The sequence below is a fragment of the Salvelinus fontinalis genome, chromosome 14, assembly GCF_029448725.1.
Source record: "Salvelinus fontinalis isolate EN_2023a chromosome 14, ASM2944872v1, whole genome shotgun sequence".
In the NCBI taxonomy this organism is placed as follows: Eukaryota; Metazoa; Chordata; class Actinopteri; order Salmoniformes; family Salmonidae; genus Salvelinus; species Salvelinus fontinalis.
In genome coordinates this window covers 33,845,990-33,863,346 of record NC_074678.1, presented here as the reverse complement: position 1 = coordinate 33,863,346, position 17,357 = coordinate 33,845,990, and the positions used below count along the sequence as shown (strand labels likewise).

Below are 17,357 nucleotides of genomic sequence, written 5' to 3'. Positions count from 1 at the left end.
TTTCCCGACCATTAGGCAGGCTTCTTCTTATCATGTTCATTTGGTGCTGATGGCCAAACAGTACTGCAGTCAGCAGATTCAGCCAGCTCTACAGTGAGGAAAGGAGAGGGAGGAAAAACGGAAGCATGAGGACATTTTGTAGAACTAGAAAAACACAATTAGTATACTGAGGTGTCATTCTGAATACCATAATTTATACAACCCTTCCTATCTTTCCCCCTCTCTCATTCCCTTCTCCACCCTCTGTCTCTCTTACTTTCCCCTCTGTATCTCTCCCACTTCTGACATCTCCTCCTCCTCTGAAAAGAAGGGGAGGAGGAGTTGCTTACCTTGACAGCTTCGAGGCTCCCTTCCACTCTCCCTCCCCTATCCCTCTGACAGGCTGAGACCCAGACCGTTGTTTCCATAATAAATCCATCTCCCCTCGTGATTCACAGAGCGAAAGAGCAAATGGCAGCTGGATGAGAACAAGTTGAGATATTAAGTTTCCCTGTATATTGACGTATGTAAGACAATACATGGTGTGGGGGAATTTTAGGAGAATAATCACATCAAGGTTTATTGTGTGTGATGCTGCAAACCTCACATCCATTAAGCAGGTTTCTCTATTATTTATGACAGGCTGGAGATGATCTCCCCTCTGTTAGCCTCTTGCCTGGGTTTTTAGATGCTCATAGTGATGGATGCTACGGTATGGCTGTACTCTCCTGTCACTCTCCGAAATGTTTTTCTTTTACTTTTACTGCGTGAAGTAGTCCCCCTTGTATTTCCTGATTGATGTGTAATTTACAATGCTGATCCCTGACCTTGTAATGATAGCTATAAACTGGGCCGGGGGTTAAAGGTCACTCTAATGTCCTGCGTTGTGATGCGTTTATGTCTCTGTGACAGAACATGTGTTCATAATGGACGGATAGAACCGATAACAACCTAAAGGTTGAAATGTCATAATAAACACTTTTTATCTGATGAGCTTTTACCGATGGTCGTTACCGCTCCCGGAAAGAGGATACGACTTAGAAACAGAGACCCACAATTAAGCTGCAGACTACTCCAGGCATTCTCAGACGTTGGCATATTCTTCCTGGCTATCTCTGCCCCACACCCTCCTCATTCCTTCCAGCCCCTCAGTAGTTGTAATGATGATGAGTGAGAAGGTTAATGGGAGTGACATAGGGCTGGAGATACCGCTACAGTAATACCTGGAGATATAACTCCATTCAGCAACAATAAGCCTAGGTATTACTTTTGTACTCCGCCAGGCACGGCTCTGCATTTCTGTCTGCTCAGTGCTAACCACATACCCTCAACAGTGAGATACTGTATATTCTACTAAGAGAAATAGTTGAAGATGATGTTAATCCAGCTATGACCTTCAATTCTTGCTCTGCTCTTAACCAGATAAATGCTGAAGAATGATGGCTTGTAACTACAATTAGTAGAAACTAAAGTTCCCAGGGTCTGCTGCTGAGATAAAAAAAAGTGATGTAGCCGTGCTGTAAGAGGCCATGTATACTGAACAAAAATATGAAGTGTTGGTTCCTGAGCAAAAATAAAAGATCCCAGAAAATGTCCATACGCACAAAAAGTTTATTGTTTACATCCCTGTTAGTGAGCATTTCTCCTTTGCCAAGATAATCAATCCACCTGACAGGTGTGGCTTATCAAGAATCTGATTAAACAGCATGATCATTACACAGGTGCACGTTGTACTGGGGACAATAAAAGGCCACTATAGAATGTGCAGTGTGGTCCACAACACAATGCCACAGATGTCTCAAGTTTTGAGGGAGCGTACAATTGGCATGCTGTCTGCAGGAATGTCCACTATAGCTGTTGCCAACATCCTTTTAGAGAACTTGGCAGTACGTCCAACCAGCCTCACAACCACAGACCACGTGTAACCATGCCAGCACAGGACCTCCACATCTGGCTTCTTCAGCTGCAGGATGGTCTGAACCATTTAAACTGTATGTTTGCACAACCAAAGAATTTCTGCACAAACTGTCAGAAACCGTCTCATCTGTGTGTTCGTCGTCTTCACCAGGGTCTTGACCTGACTGCAGTTCAGCGTCGTAACTGACTTCAGTGGGCAATGCTCACATTCGATGGCCGCTGGCACGCTAGAGAACTGTGTTCTTCACGGATGAATCCCGATTTCATCTGTACTGTGCAAGTATGGCGTCAGGTGGACGAGTGGTTTGCTGATGCCAACGTTGTGAACAGAGTGCCCCATGGTGGCGTGGGGTTATAGTATGGACAGGCATAACGAACACAATTGCATTTTATCGATGGCAATTTGAATGCCACGGTGAGATCTTGAGGCCCGTTGTCGTCCCATTTATCTGCCGCCATCACCTCATGTTTCAGCATGATAATGCACGGCCCCATAGTTCCCATCCCATAAATAAACATAGCTATATTCTGTCACTCATGCATGGGAAATGGCTGCGTCCAAAGATGACACACACTAAGAATGCGTTCAAAGCACCCAGTATATCTGTTGGTGTTATGCTATCTTCTCCACGTTTCCACCCCATAGACCAACATTTCCCAAACTAGGGTTTACTTAGATTTGTGTGTATTAGGTAGTTGTTGTGGTATTGTTAGATTACTTGTTAGATATTACTGCACTGTCGGAACTAGAAGCACAAGCATTTCGCTACAAATGTGGATCTTTCTTTTCAACCGTTTAAGCTAACAACATATTATGACCCCATCACTGAAAGATAAGATGTATGTGTCTTCTGTTTCTCTCTACAATGGCCACAAGCCGTCTACAATGCACATTAAAAGATTGGACAAGACCAGGCACTAAATCAGACTTGGGGAAAATAACATCAACAATGATGTTATTTTCTACACAGAAGAGCATACTGTCAGACTGATTTGTAATAGTCTGTTATAGCCCCAATTTAAAAAAAACAACATAGGCCGTTGATTACATCACTTTTTTACATGGTGGGGGTCGCACATTTTATGTTGTTGATAAACATGAGGTCATAAGCCCAAAAAGTTTTGGGAAGCCCTGCCATAGACCCAAAGTCTAGTGAACGACCCTGTAGTCACATCCGTCTTCATGCAAACAGCCATGTTTTGGTTGAGTGGACTGGATTCCTGCAGCATTTTTACATGAAGGCGTAAGTGAGCGGAGTGTGTCCTGGTGGTTTAGTGTTTAGAGTTGAGCTGGCTGGCTTGTCCCTTGGTAGGAGAAGGAGGGAGGGAGAGAAGGAGGGGAGGTTAAGCGTCCCGGGTCACTGGAGCAGATTTAGGGTGTGTTCAGGAAAGAATCAGTCCAGTCTTGGCTCTGTGCTCTTCCGCTCTCAGCAACTTTCCCAGCCTCCAACCTATGAAAGCATTCCTCACATACTTTGGCTTCACTTTCCATATGTCCAACGTGATTCGTTGACTGCTCTCTGCTTTACTCTCTGCCCTTACCTTTTCACATTCGCTTTCTCTCTTTTTCTCACTTTCTCCTCATCCTGTCTCTTCCTTCTCATTATCAGTCTCCTCTCACTTTTAGTGCTACTTGAAAAGCGATCCAAACTGGATGAGGCTGTCTCATTGATTCTACACACTCAATAAAGCACACCCTCCCCTCTCTGATTTGACAATGAGCCGCTATAAGATCTATGAAGTGGGGCTTGTAGCACACAATATAGGGAATCATTCGTAGTGGGGAAAAGCAGAGCACAGTTTTTCCACTGGCTAAGGCTTTTCTGTTCCCTTTTCCCATGTAGGTCTGCTGGATACATTTTTACATTTACAATTTAGTCATTTAGCAGATGCTGTTATCCAGATTGACTTACAGTAGTGAATGAATTCATTTTCATACTTGGGTCGTACTGGTCCCCCGTGGGAATCAAACTCACACCCGCAGCGTTACAAGCCTCATGCTCCAACAACTGAGCCACACGGACCTATTTGAAGTATTTTAAATATTGACCCATGGTATTGAGTTTAGATCGCTGGGTTGTAAAAATCACAGATTAAGGCACTCTGGTCATTAGTGCTTGTCTTTTTGTACCAGAGCTCAGCTATTTACTACTAGTGGAGATAGTGCTTCTCTTGTCGTGTGATGCCACTGTATAATAAGACACGATCTCCTGCAGCTGAGTACTGTAACACACCACAAAATATTTAATTATCATTTATTTTTCAAGGACATGTATAATCTGGGTTTCCTGTCCAATCCAAGGTGTGATTTATAGTACAAGTGTCTTAGGGCTATGTATTGGAAACACTTTCTCAGGAGTGCACATATTAGCGCCAAGGCAGGGAGAAGAGAGAGGAATCCATGGCAACCATAATAAGGAACAAAAGCATTCAAGTATGAGCTGTGCCATATGCATGCTAAGCATCTCAACCCAGAGTATAGGGTTACTCTCTTTGTTTACCCAGAGCCTGATGCTGCATTGCACACATTCGACCCTCTGCCTCCCTGACTCCCTCCCTGCATGCCTGGTCCCTGTTTCCTGCCTCCTCTCGTCTGTCTGTCAGACCTCTGTTATCCGCTCTATCAGCACAATATCACTCCTCATTAAGAATTTCTAAAGACTTGAGGCGTCATTGATTCTCGCAGTGATTTGATATCTAAGCCAGTGGCGGCCCCTCGTTGGTCATTCTGAAGATATCGCCTGCCGCCACCCCTCCGTCTCAGACCCTCAATGATCTGTCTTAATTACTTATTTCGGGAAATTACCTGGCTAAATGTCTGTAATTACATTGATCTGGGTCTGTGGGAGTGAACGAATGAATGTGTAAATCCTGGTGGAGTGGGTGTGGATTGTAGTAAATACAGTATAGCCTACAACTACAGGATGCTGAGGAATCCTTTACAGTAGACTGGGGCTACAGTTAAAGTAAGGGCCACAGACCATAATATAAAGGCTAGCCCTGTTCACTGAATTGACTCCACTGCAGCTATTTGTCATAATTATGAAAAGACTTTGCTCTGGAGCTGTATGCTTCGTTTGGCCCTGGAAGTCTTCTGTATCTGCTTAGCTTGTTGTCCCATGAAATCCTATAGCCCTCAGTTTCTAATTATGCTAATCAAATGCGTGAAACCTGACATTTAGTCATACATTATTAATAAATAGACACAAGGAAATCTCTGGTAATACCGACTTACCACTTCTACTCTTTACTCTCCTCCACATTTATTTCTCTCTCCTCCTCCTCTCTCGTTCCCTCTCTCCTCTCCTCTGACCTCCTTTCTTCAGCTTGTGACTCTCTCCTCTCTCATCCTCCTCTAATTTTGTGGTTTGGTTGTTGAGCAATTAGTGTTATGGGCCTTCTCTTGTTCTGACATCAATGAGGGGAATTTGAGCAATTCCTTGTTAAGATGAGATCTCCTGATAAAGTTGTGTGTGAGTCACCACCTCATTATAATGATGGCTAGATGGATCTACAATGGCTGCTTGTGTGGCTATGCTGAGGAGAGACAGTTAGTGTGGGAAGTGTATGAAATCAGTGGCGTCATGCCCATGGGGGGCACAAAGGCATGTGCCCCCTCAGATTGCTCCTGTTTTTAAAATGTTCAGATGTTAAATGAATGACTACACCACCTTTGTGCTCCCTCCGATTGCTCCTGTTTAAAATGTTTCAGATGTTAAATTAATGACTACACCAGTGTTTCCTCTGGAAAGACTTGTAGCGGTTGGGGAAAATGTTGTGGAGAGCAGTGTTGTAGCAGGGGTTAGGGATCATTTTTATGTAGAAGTACTGAGAAGCTCAGTTCTGGTTACTTCAAAAGAAATTACATTGTACTCCAAAATGAATGGAAAAAAATGATGCTGACACCATCTAAAATAGCATATCCACCTCTAGAATGAGCCCAAATAACATATTGGTCAAATGATTTGGTTAAAATATATAGCCTATGCATGGTCAATATTATCAGGTATGCTGTTAGCAATAAGCATTATCACCTGTAGCCCAACTGATAGCAGCATAGTGGCTATAAATAAATAGACTAAAGCATGGGGTTGCCTATCTGTTTTTACCCTATTGAGCTGATTTCATTTGCTGGTTAATTAACTAGTTAGCATCATATTGATGAATTTTATGTCTCAAAAAAAGTTGCATAAACTAAGTGAATATAATGTAGGCCAATGTGTTAGGGTAACTTGGGGTAAAACGCCCCTGCCTGTACTTCTCACAGAAACCACTTCATCCCCTCCAACTTTCCCTGGTTGCCACTACTCTTGCTCAACTAAAAAATGTAATCTGTCTCATCAAAATTTAAGTCACAGGCGATTTACCCCAAGTTACCCTACAATTAGTCTTGTGTTGCCATACCTACAAAATCATGTCACTATCACACATCCCTTAGAGCAGGGGTGTCAAACTCATTCCACGGAGGGCCTAGTGTCTGCAGGTTTTTGGTTTTTCCTTTCAATAAAGCCCTAGACAACCAGGTGTGGGGAGTTCCTAACTAATTAGTGATGTTAATTCATCAATCAAGTACAAGGGAGGAGCGAAAACCCGCAGACACTCGGCCCCCCGTGGAATGAGTTTGACACCTGTGCCTTAGAGGTCTGGAGAATTTTGTATTGCAAAAACGATTGAAATGGTCAGATGGCTCCCAGCAGCAATATTTTGATTGGATGTTACATTTCAAGAACCATCCCATAGAAGGTATGTTATGTGCGTCACTGTTTTCCCTCCAGTAGTTGTTGCATATGCTAGTTTCAAGTGCTAGTTTTCAAATGATCAAGTGTGCAGACAGTCTGCGATTTAATATTTACTGAAATTGAAAGGGGATTATGCTGGTAAAGTCAAATGTCACAACACGTTCTAAACCGCTCTGGTGACAAACAGACTTTTTCCCTTGTCTCCATTCGTCCACATGGCAGCTGGCTGCGCTTTTCTACCACCGCAAAAATCGTCACGATTGCCTAGTATTTTCTTTTTGTTAGGACCCACGAAATGGAGGCAGTGGGAGAACCTATTCAAGTAAATACATTCATCTATTATTTTCTTTAAACGATGTATTATTAGCTAGCTAGCTGGCTGGCTACAGTATGCCACTTTGCAGGCTAACTCAACTGAGCTGCTAGCTAGTTTAGCTGTTTAGCTAAACACAGTCTCCAAATGTATTTGTAGATAACAGCCATGGAAGAGGGTGAAATTGCAGCTCCAGTTGTCAGTAAAGAGAGAGTCTAGGCTACTGGATAACCTCGGCAGGTCATTTTGTGGGATGACATTATTAAAATATTATCGAGTTCCAGTCCCTAGAAGGGAAAACTTTGAGGACAGAGATATAATAGCAACATAATATTCAGTGCTGTCTAATTTGAGCAAAATGAAGCCTGTTTCTTTGATGTTTTCTGTCCTCAGATATGGAACGCTGTGAAAGCCTGTTTGCAGATGAAGAGAGAGGTCCCAATGAATGTCCCAAGAGACAAAGGGCATATCCTAGGTGCCATTTGTTATATGTGTAGGCCTACCTATGTTAGCAAATGTTGTTTACAAAAATATAGTTAAACATCATACACAATGTATAAACCTATTAGAATTGGAGCAGGCCAACCCTGCTGGTGGTCAGCTGGGTGTGCAGGGTTCTGTTTCAGCCCAGCAATAACAAACCTGATTCAACTTATCAATCTAATGAGTTGTGTGCTCATAAAGTGTGCTACTACTGGGATGGAATAAAAGTCTGCTCACCCAGTAGATCAGGGATCAGTGGAGCAAAGTTGTTTTTGTTCACATGAAAGGATGCTTTAGTAATAATAGCCTACTTGTTACTACTCAATTATCTACATTTGAGTTTAAATTTTGTGCATTTTAGCAGACGCTCTTATCCTGAGTGACTTACAGGAGCAATTAGGGTTAAGTGCCTTGCTCAAGGGCACATCAACAGTGATGTGATGAAGGGTTGATTATTTGAAGTGAAGTGTTTAAACTTGTTTTAACTCATATTCAAAATGAACTAGTGTCAATGTTGATTAATCACATATCACAATCCTGCAGTAAAGAAGGGAAGGGGTTCTGTCTGTAATGTGTCTGTGTTGCTGTGTTTTCTCTAATCAATTCCTTTTTGTCTAGTTGTAAGATCTCCAATGTGTTTTATTTGATTGTGACTCTCTCAATATATGAGCTATGTGAATCCATTTAGCAGCTTATCATATGGCATACATCACCAATGCCGCCATAGGCCTACAGTATGATTGGCCTTATGGGCATCTGCCATCTGAAGCAGATAATAGCAGATAATCCACACATTGTTTACATGTTCTCAATTTAAAATGATACCAGTAGACAATATATATGAGGCAAACCGTATACCCGATTTTGTACATGCCTTTTAAGTGCTGACATATAAAGTTGTTTAGTGCAAATCCAACCCTTGTAATTTACAGTATGAAAATAAGGAGGTGACATTTAGGCTACAGGAGGTGATCATTACAGGTAACACTTAGGCTACAGGAGATCATCATTACAGGTAACATTTAGGCTACAGGAGATCATCATTACAGGCAACATTTAGGCTACAGGAGATCATCATTACAGGTAACATTTAGGCTACAGGAGATCATCATTACAGGTAACATTTAGGCTACAGGAGATCATCATTACAGGTAACATTTAGGCAACAGGAGATCATCATTACAGGTAACATTTAGGCTACAGGAGATCATCATTACAGGTAACACTTAGGCTACAGGAGATCATCATTACAGGTAACATTTAGGCTACAGGAGATCATCATTACAGGCAACATTTAGGCTACAGGAGATCATCATTACAGGTAACATTTAGGCTACAGGAGATCATCATTACAGGTAACACTTAGGCTACAGGAGATCATCATTACAGGTAACATTTAGGCTACAGGAGATCATCATTACAGGCAACATTTAGGCTACAGGAGATGATCATTACAGGCAACATTTAGGCTACAGGAGATGATCATTACAGGCAACATTTAGGCTACAGGAGATGATCATTACAGGCAACATTTAGGCTACAGGAGATGATCATTACAGGCAACATTTAGGCTACAGGAGATCATCATTACAGGTAACATTTAGGCTACAGGAGATCATCATTACAGGTAACATTTAGGCTACAGGAGATCATCATTACAGGTAACATTTAGGCTACAGGAGATCATCATTACAGGTAACATTTAGGCTACAGGAGATCATCATTACAGGTAACACTTAGGCTACAGGAGATCATCATTACAGGTAACATTTAGGCTACAGGAGATCATCATTACAGGCAACATTTAGGCTACAGGAGATCATCATTACAGGTAACATTTAGGCTACAGGAGATCATCATTACAGGTAACACTTAGGCTACAGGAGATCATCATTACAGGTAACATTTAGGCTACAGGAGATCATCATTACAGGCAACATTTAGGCTACAGGAGATGATCATTACAGGCAACATTTAGGCTACAGGAGATGATCATTACAGGCAACATTTAGGCTACAGGAGATGATCATTACAGGCAACATTTAGGCTACAGGAGATGATCATTACAGGCAACATTTAGGCTACAGGAGATGATCATTACAGGCAACATTTAGGCTACAGGAGATGATCATTACAGGCAACATTTAGGCTACAGGAGATGATCATTACAGGCAACATTTAGGCTACAGGAGATCATCATTACAGGTAACATTTAGGCTACAGGAGATGATCATTACAGGCAACATTTAGGCTATGGGAGATGATCGTTACAGGCATTCACATTTTAGCAGGTTCATTTTATTTGATTAATTTTAGTAATGTTGCTTGCAGAATGATTGCAGTTGTTCCTATAGAGCAACTACTGTCTCTCTATGTATCACTGACCCTTGATAAGATAGCAACTGGGCTAACATAGCTAACCTTTTAGGTCAATAATATGCCGTTTTTATGAAAATGTTCTCTTTATAATCATGAGAGACATTTAACTAGCTAGTAGCTAGTTAGTTATATGTACCTAGGTAGTTTACAAGGTTAGCTGACTTTTCAAAAAATAAACTTCATAGTGGCTAGCTACTTCTTGTCCCTCATGCTACAGTATCCTTTAACCAAATATCACTTCAGAAATGTGTAAATATAGATATGGCCAGCATTGTAGACCATTTCTCCCCTCTTGCTGCAGCTTTAGCTCATCTTGAAATGACAGAAATGCTGAGAACCAGCGTGCTGAAAACTTATTTTGTCACCAGTGGTTGTTTTGTTGACCTGTTTAGTCCTCACTGTTGCTCCTACGGTACTAATCTGGTGAACACCTTTGGAGCTCTGCCTAAGCAAGGCATTTGATTGGTTTGACATGCTGCGAGGCATCACTGATTTACACCGGGTTCCGACCCCTCTTTAGTTGATTTCTGCATTGGAACTTCCCCATGCTTCCCATCTAGGGAAGATGGTTTGCGACGAGTCTACCCTACAATTGACACGTGTTACATTCATCCCCACTGTCCCCTATGCAATCACACCGAATTGCGGAGTGGTAAAGTACTTAGCCATGCCTCTGTTAAAAACTCCGGGTTTAAAATGGTGCAGTTCACACATATTTGGGAGTTGAGAAATAAAGTAGGAATGGAAAGCTGGGAACCACCTCTTTTTAACAAAAGCCGTTAAAACGGCTATTTTCCCCAGGATTGGATTATGAATTGTTGTGCGTTGCCTGCTTGTCAGAATGCATGTTTCCCTCCCTATGGCACTCACAACTTGAGAGAAATATTTCTCTCTCATAGAACACACCACAAGCCGACTAGGTAAATGGATAAACTATTCTACTATGGGGTTGTCTGTTTTTGTTCATTAATCTTTTTGTTTGCAGAGGAATAGTTAATGTGGACTGGTCTTGCATCTTCAAAGTGTGCCTCGGGAGAAATATATTTTCATGTTCCATATTTCTTTGCCGTGGCGGCAAAGATTTTGCTTATAGTCAGTCCCTCCAGGATTTCGCAAATTGTTTCTGTGATTTCTGCAGCCAAAACTGCTTGGTTTTGCGACACGCTCCTTAGCTGTTATTTTTGCTGGCAAATGAGATTGTTGATGGCTGACACAGTGAACAGAAATCAATCACCCATCATCTTCGCACATGAATACGGTGACAGGCCAGGGGGAAAAAACTTTGTTGACTTGTGGTTGGATTGGGCCCTTTTCCACAGTAACAGTGCAGTAATTGGTAAAAATTGCAAACCTGCTTTTGATTGGACCCTTTTATGCGCTAAAAGTGCGGGGATTGGTCACAATTGCGAGCTCTCGAATAATATGCGCTGATTGGTTGATTTTGCATTGAATAATGTGATCGCTGAATCCTGGAGGGACTGAATAGTGCAGCAACACAACTAAATGACTGCAGCGGAAACACTGTACTAAACTTAATTTTTTAAGACATGCTCCGGAACTTTGGCGACTACTAATTAGGCCCAAAATGTGTTTAGTTATTGAGTTATAATACTATATACCAGTTTGACAGTTGTACTGAACGCCTAAGGCATAAAAGTTATAATATAATCAAAAGTTATTAAATGACAACTGAACAGGTAAAGAGGTATGCTTGATAACCTATGCAGAAAACACATATAATTAGGCATAATGATTATGGCTATAGATTGCAGGGGAAAAATCCATCTTCAAGTACTTCGTGCCCCATCTAAAATAATGGGTGCATGACGCCCCTTTATGAAAGTGCCCTTATTTGCATCTACAGTATGTCATGAAAATGTGTTTGTAACCGCAGTAAAATATGAAAAGGGTTTTGAATAAAGAAATCCAACCTTGAACATTCAAATGTAATAATTGCTACAGCACTACACCACTGAATATACCCAAGCATTCAATAATTTGTTTGTGCTGTCAGACACTGTGACTGACAGCTTTTTGTTTAGATTTTCAAAGTACATTATTGTCAGTAATAATGTAATAAGCTAAAGAAGTGGCATCCTTTTCATTTTTGAATAGTTCATGTTTTGTTCAGGTGACACATTTTTGTTCCGGTGACACATTGTTGCTGACATCGTCACGCTCAGCTTTTATGTGAAAAGAACAGTAGCATAATCATCCAGGAAGAGAGGCAGAGATGGATGCAATGATGAGCATGGAGAGTGCTATGTCTATTATACATAATAAAGAGTCACTACACAGTGTACTTTACCTCCAGCACTAAGAGTGGCTGTTCTGCTCTGCGATGGGGTTTGAGGTTTATGACAACAGTCAATAGCAATCCCCAAGGCTTTCCTCCTCCTAAGTGCAGGAGTAGTTTTCTGGATGGATTGAGTGCGTTAACTTAATTTGGCTATCATTTGTATTTTCATGTGCATTACATCCTCTCCCATCCTCTCCTTATTACTCCGGCTGCTGTAGTATGGCTTCATAAGAAAATACCAGACATTTACCAACTGCCAAAGATAAATAATAATAAAGTACGATCTCATCTTAATTTGAGTAAACAGTCGCCTGACACGCCTCACTCCTCACTCTCCCACTTCTCCCTGTCTCTATGAATGGGTCTCTCTTTCTATTCCTGTCTGTGTCTTTCTCCTTTTTTTTCTCCTCTCACTCCCTCTCCTGCCTTTTCTCTCTCCACCCCTTCTTCTCTCTCTTTCTCTATGTCTCTCCATCTACTGCCCTCTTGTTGTAAACCACCCTTCCTCCACTGTGTCTCGTGTCATTGGGCTCCTGTGGTCTGATCTCTGCTCTCCCCCAGTGATCAGACTATTCAGGCTGACTCTCTGTCCAGCTGTAGGGAGAGATGTTGTGGGAATGCAGATAGGGTACCTGCTTTGTCTGGACAGTCAGTCAGTGTGTGTAGTGCATGGTAGTGTGAGCCTGTCACACAAGGTGTGTGTGTGTACTGCTTTGTCACTGTTACGGCTTAATCTGACGCTCTCTTTCTCTTTATCTTCACAGACGCTGTATTCTGGTACCGTCATGTCGACCCTGGCACCACCCTTCTTCCTGCTGTTCTGGCTCCTACGATTGGCCAGCACTGCGTTTCCGGAGGAACCGGGGCCTCTGAACTTTATCTCCATTGAAGGTAACACCTCTCTCTCATACTCAGTATGTATGGGTTTATTCTTACTCCCAGGGTGTACAGCAGGGCTCCCCAACTGGTGGCGGTTTTCTTTGGCCCCCAAAGTTTTCTGAGCCAAAAATATTATTAGTGTATATATATTTTTTGTTTTGCATTTTCATTGTTGGACATAAAAGACTGTAAAAACACCAGGAAATCAGCTCTGAAATCAGGTCAAAAAGAGTCAGGGCCTCACACGGAAGGTGTGGAGTAGTGTAAGGGTGTCGGTTATGGAAGTAGGGTTAGAGTCGTAAGAGTGAGAGTGAGGTCAGGGCTGACATGCATGGTGTGAGGAGTAGGGCAGTCAGTGAGTTGTGTGAGGTCAGAGTCGGGATTGAGGTCAGACTGCTCCCACAGACGGCCAGACTCTGAGCCTCCTCCAGACCAGAACAGAGCTGACTATGATTGATCACAGCTCAATAGTGTCTTCCAAACACCTCCCAGCTGAATTCAGACCATTCTCAGGCTATCAATGCTAATATGCGTGATTAGGGCAGATCAGTCTATTTTTGGCAGTTGGTAAACGGCTGGTATTTTCTTATGAAGCCGTACTACAGCAGCCAGTCTATCCTCAGTCTATGCGGCCCACTAATCTATCCATCTGTGATAGGTAGATTAGAGATATGGACAGAATGGATTGGACAGATATGGACAGAATAGATATGGACAGTATAGTGGGAGGACAGGACACAGGAGAAGGAGAGGTTTTTCTTTACTCAGTCTCATATAGAGGCAGCAGTCTAGGCCTTTATCTGGGATGGGTAGATAGGAACAGAGATGGACAGAATAGTGGAAGGACACAGCAGAAAAAGGAGGCGGCCAATGAGAGATGGCAGATTCTGTCTCCCATGGTAACCCAGCTGATGTATGGATCTCCCTCCCCTGTGTCCTCCCTCTGCTCCCCCCCCTCTCCGCTCACCCCAGAGAACTACTATCATGATAGGAAGGTGATGTAACTCTCTCTTTTTATTTCTCATCCCTCTCTCTTCCTTTTCTCTCTCATCCCTCTCCCTTCCCCTCTCTCTGTTTCTCTCACTCTCGCTCTAAACAGTGGTTCACCGGTACCCAGTGTTTCTGGGTCGGCCACATCGTTCATCCCTGAGACAGGGGCCACTGCATATTCAGAGAGTCCTCAAGGTGAACCGGACCCTCTACATTGGAGCCAGGTATGTTTCTAGCCACAAGCAACCAAATGTATTCAGCCATCTTTTATAACCCTGCATTGTCTGTGTTTCCTCAGTCACATATTCAAGTAAATGCAGTAATCTGTGGTGGATGGGGTCGGACCAGAGGTCACACAGGTTGAGGAAGTCATGTTGTCTGCCCTCTAACCAGGAGCCAAACAGAAATAGAAAACACAAATCAATCTTCTTCTAATTCTCCAAAAGATTAATTAATGTCACAGACAATCTCCGTATTACTGGGAACTTATTAAAAAGACTCATATATATATGTCCATGTAGGGCAGACATATGGTGGTGGTTACAGCAGAGGAGGTAGCTAGGCCATAGACATCCCCAATTAGAAGCCCCATACTGGGTCATGAAATGACCCGATCTATGGCCTTTGGCGTTTCTCTAACCTAAAATCCAGAGGCCTAATAATAATTATGTAAATTCCTGCAGCATTTGGCTCCAGACACTCTAGCTACACAGCCTAATAATAAAACCTAAAGCCAAAATACGGGAGGGCTATAGTCACTGCTGCCTGTCTGATTGCAGGTTAGTGAAAAAACGCAACCACATCCAGGAGACACTTTGACACATCTTTTAGTACCACTGTTACAGGATAGAAAAGGTCAACTAATATCTATGTCTCAGTGAACCGGATGATGGTGAAATCCAATAGCTTGATGGGACGAGAACGCTACCGTTGTAACAACTGTGTATATTTCTATATTTCTACATAAGTAGATGTTGATGGCGGTCTTCGCAGTCCCCGACAGAAAATGATCTGATTGGAAAGCAGGGGATTTACTTTGCCTGACTGTGTGTGTGTGTGTGCGCACCTGTTTCTGTGATCGTGTGTGTGTTGAGCTGGGCAGCCGAGTGCCAAGCAGTGAGAGATTTAAAAGTGCGAAGGCGCCTTTGGGGAGTACCTGTGGGGAGGCCGGCTGATTGGTTGAAAGCTGTAGCAGAGTGGCTAGCCTGATAAGAGGCTCCAGTGAGCCCAAATCCTGTCACCATTAGCATAGGTGTTCATACTGCAAGGACTATTAAAGCCCTGCCCGAGCCCCAAGTACTCGTGGGAAGCTACCACCGCTTTGTCACTCTGTCCTCTCCCATTTACTGGCTGATGACAGATGGAGAGAGAGGGAGGGAAAGAAAGAGAGAGAGAGAGAGTACCCACACCTAGTCTCTCTACTGTATTAGCTAACCACGCTCCAGCATTCTCCTCTCTGTAATCAGATGTGTGGACTCCCTGAACCTGTCGCACAGCTCCAGATCCACTGGACTAATCCACACAAATAAACCAATTGAGCAGTGTTCTTCCAGAAAAGAGTAATTCCAGAAAAGAGTAATTTTGGACAGTTCACAGGGTTCTTGCCTATAAATACGAGCGGCGATCCACACACACCTGTTAACTCAATTTGCAGGTCTTCAAGGAGATTGAAGTTACCAAGAAACGTGGCCAATACATGAGTAATTGATTTGCAATTGTGGCAAACCGTAAGATGATTTTACCATATGCAGCAGGAGGGAGGAAGTAGAATATATCTCTCCATTAGAGGCTGAAGAGCGAGAGTGAGCAGAGCCACTGGCAGTGACCGTGGCCGTGGAGAGACACTGACCTCAGAGGTCACCGCGGGGGGGGGGGTCCATCTAGAGCAGTGGTTCATAACCTTTTTTTGTAGTGTAGCACACCTTGATGGGATAAAACATTCTGTTGCACACCGAAAATGTCTCTAATGTATTTAGTGGTAATGACCTGAATCTTATCTGATCCATACTGCAAATCATCCATTTTCTGTGAAAAACAGTATTTCATCTATAATAAAGTTTATTTGAACTATTTACATAGTTTGCATAGTCCCTTACTCATGATGATTAATTTGTGTGTACACCTTTAAGAGCATCCTGCAATCTGTGTCAGAAATATAAAAAATGTAGCTCCTGTAAAATAGGTCTTTAGTTTTGAACGTTTTGAGCTAGATACCTGCGGTTTTCTACAAAGCGAGGCTCTGTTTGTTTCTCAGTTTGTTTTCAGTTTCATTTATTTGTGTGGCGTTCTCTGCAAAGTCAGTGTCTGCCGACTCAGAAAGGCTCAGAGAAGCTCAGTGTCTGAACGGCCCAAAAATAACATTATTTTTGTCAATTTTGGACAGTTCACAGGGTTCTTGCCTATAAATACGAGCGGCGATCCACACACACCTGTTAACTCAATTTGCAGGTCTTCAAATACCAGTCAGAGGAATAATGAGTGGTTGTCAAGGAGATTGACGGCCTAGCCTGCCTTCTGAACATCCTGCAACATAAACAATGTCAAATGCAACAGTAAGGCAGAGAGACAGCAGGCCTCATGCTTTGCATCATTCAAACAACCTGATAGAGACCGAGTCAGATAGGAGAGAGAGCGGAACAATCTTCAGACCTCTTCAAACCACAGCAGCCTTGGCTGCTCACCACACCGACTAGGAGGCCTGTTCACATTTTCATATGTTAATACTGGACAGGGCTGAAGTGCTCTAGATGTGATTATGCCACACAAACTGCTCTACTTGAATGTTTGTAGCCTGCTTAAACTTTGACTCAGCCCAATGAGCGAGGCACAGAGTAAGTGTATAGTAATTCTATCCACACTACTTAGCCATGTCCTGCATCGTGAGGGAGGTAACCTAGGGAAGGAATCATTTAACAAACCTAGAGGAGCCACCAGTGAATAATTCACTAGAGTAGCGCTAAGGCTTACCCTGTTCCCCTCACCAGAGACACACACACACATGCACGCACACACAAACACTCAGAGAGATCCTACCTTCTGCTGATGAGAGGAGTAAGGCAGAGCAATGCCGATGGCAGGCAGAGCAGGATCTAGGAGATAAGATCGATACTGCTGCAATACAAGCTATGGCAGATTTACAGATTAGAACATTCAATGCCCGGTGTCTGGAAGGAGCTCAGCACAGCATGAGCCTCCATCTTATTCATGGTAAATACAGGTCCTTTATCAATATGCAACATCAGCTGTTAGCGTCTTCCTTGAGGTTCCTACCCTAACTCAGATTCCAAAGACACTTTCACAGGCACGGCAAGGTTATACAAGAATGATTAATGCATTAGCAGTGAGTGCAGTGCGGGGCAGTGAGTGCAGTGCGGGGCAG

The 17,357-nt window shown here is 42.8% G+C and overlaps 1 protein-coding gene across 5 annotated transcripts in view; it reads left to right on the top strand.

The window, feature by feature from the left end:
- The window catches only part of sema6bb (sema domain, transmembrane domain (TM), and cytoplasmic domain, (semaphorin) 6Bb), a 144,463-nt gene that overhangs the window by 56,593 nt on the left and 70,513 nt on the right, over positions 1–17,357 (top strand). For all 5 annotated transcript variants that reach the window (XM_055861467.1, XM_055861466.1, XM_055861465.1 and 2 more), the window contains exons 2-3: positions 12,874–13,000; positions 14,088–14,202. In XM_055861467.1, the coding sequence (XP_055717442.1) occupies positions 12,895–13,000; positions 14,088–14,202 (221 nt within the window). In that variant the 5' untranslated portion in view covers positions 12,874–12,894. The remainder of the gene's footprint in view (positions 1–12,873; positions 13,001–14,087; positions 14,203–17,357) is intronic.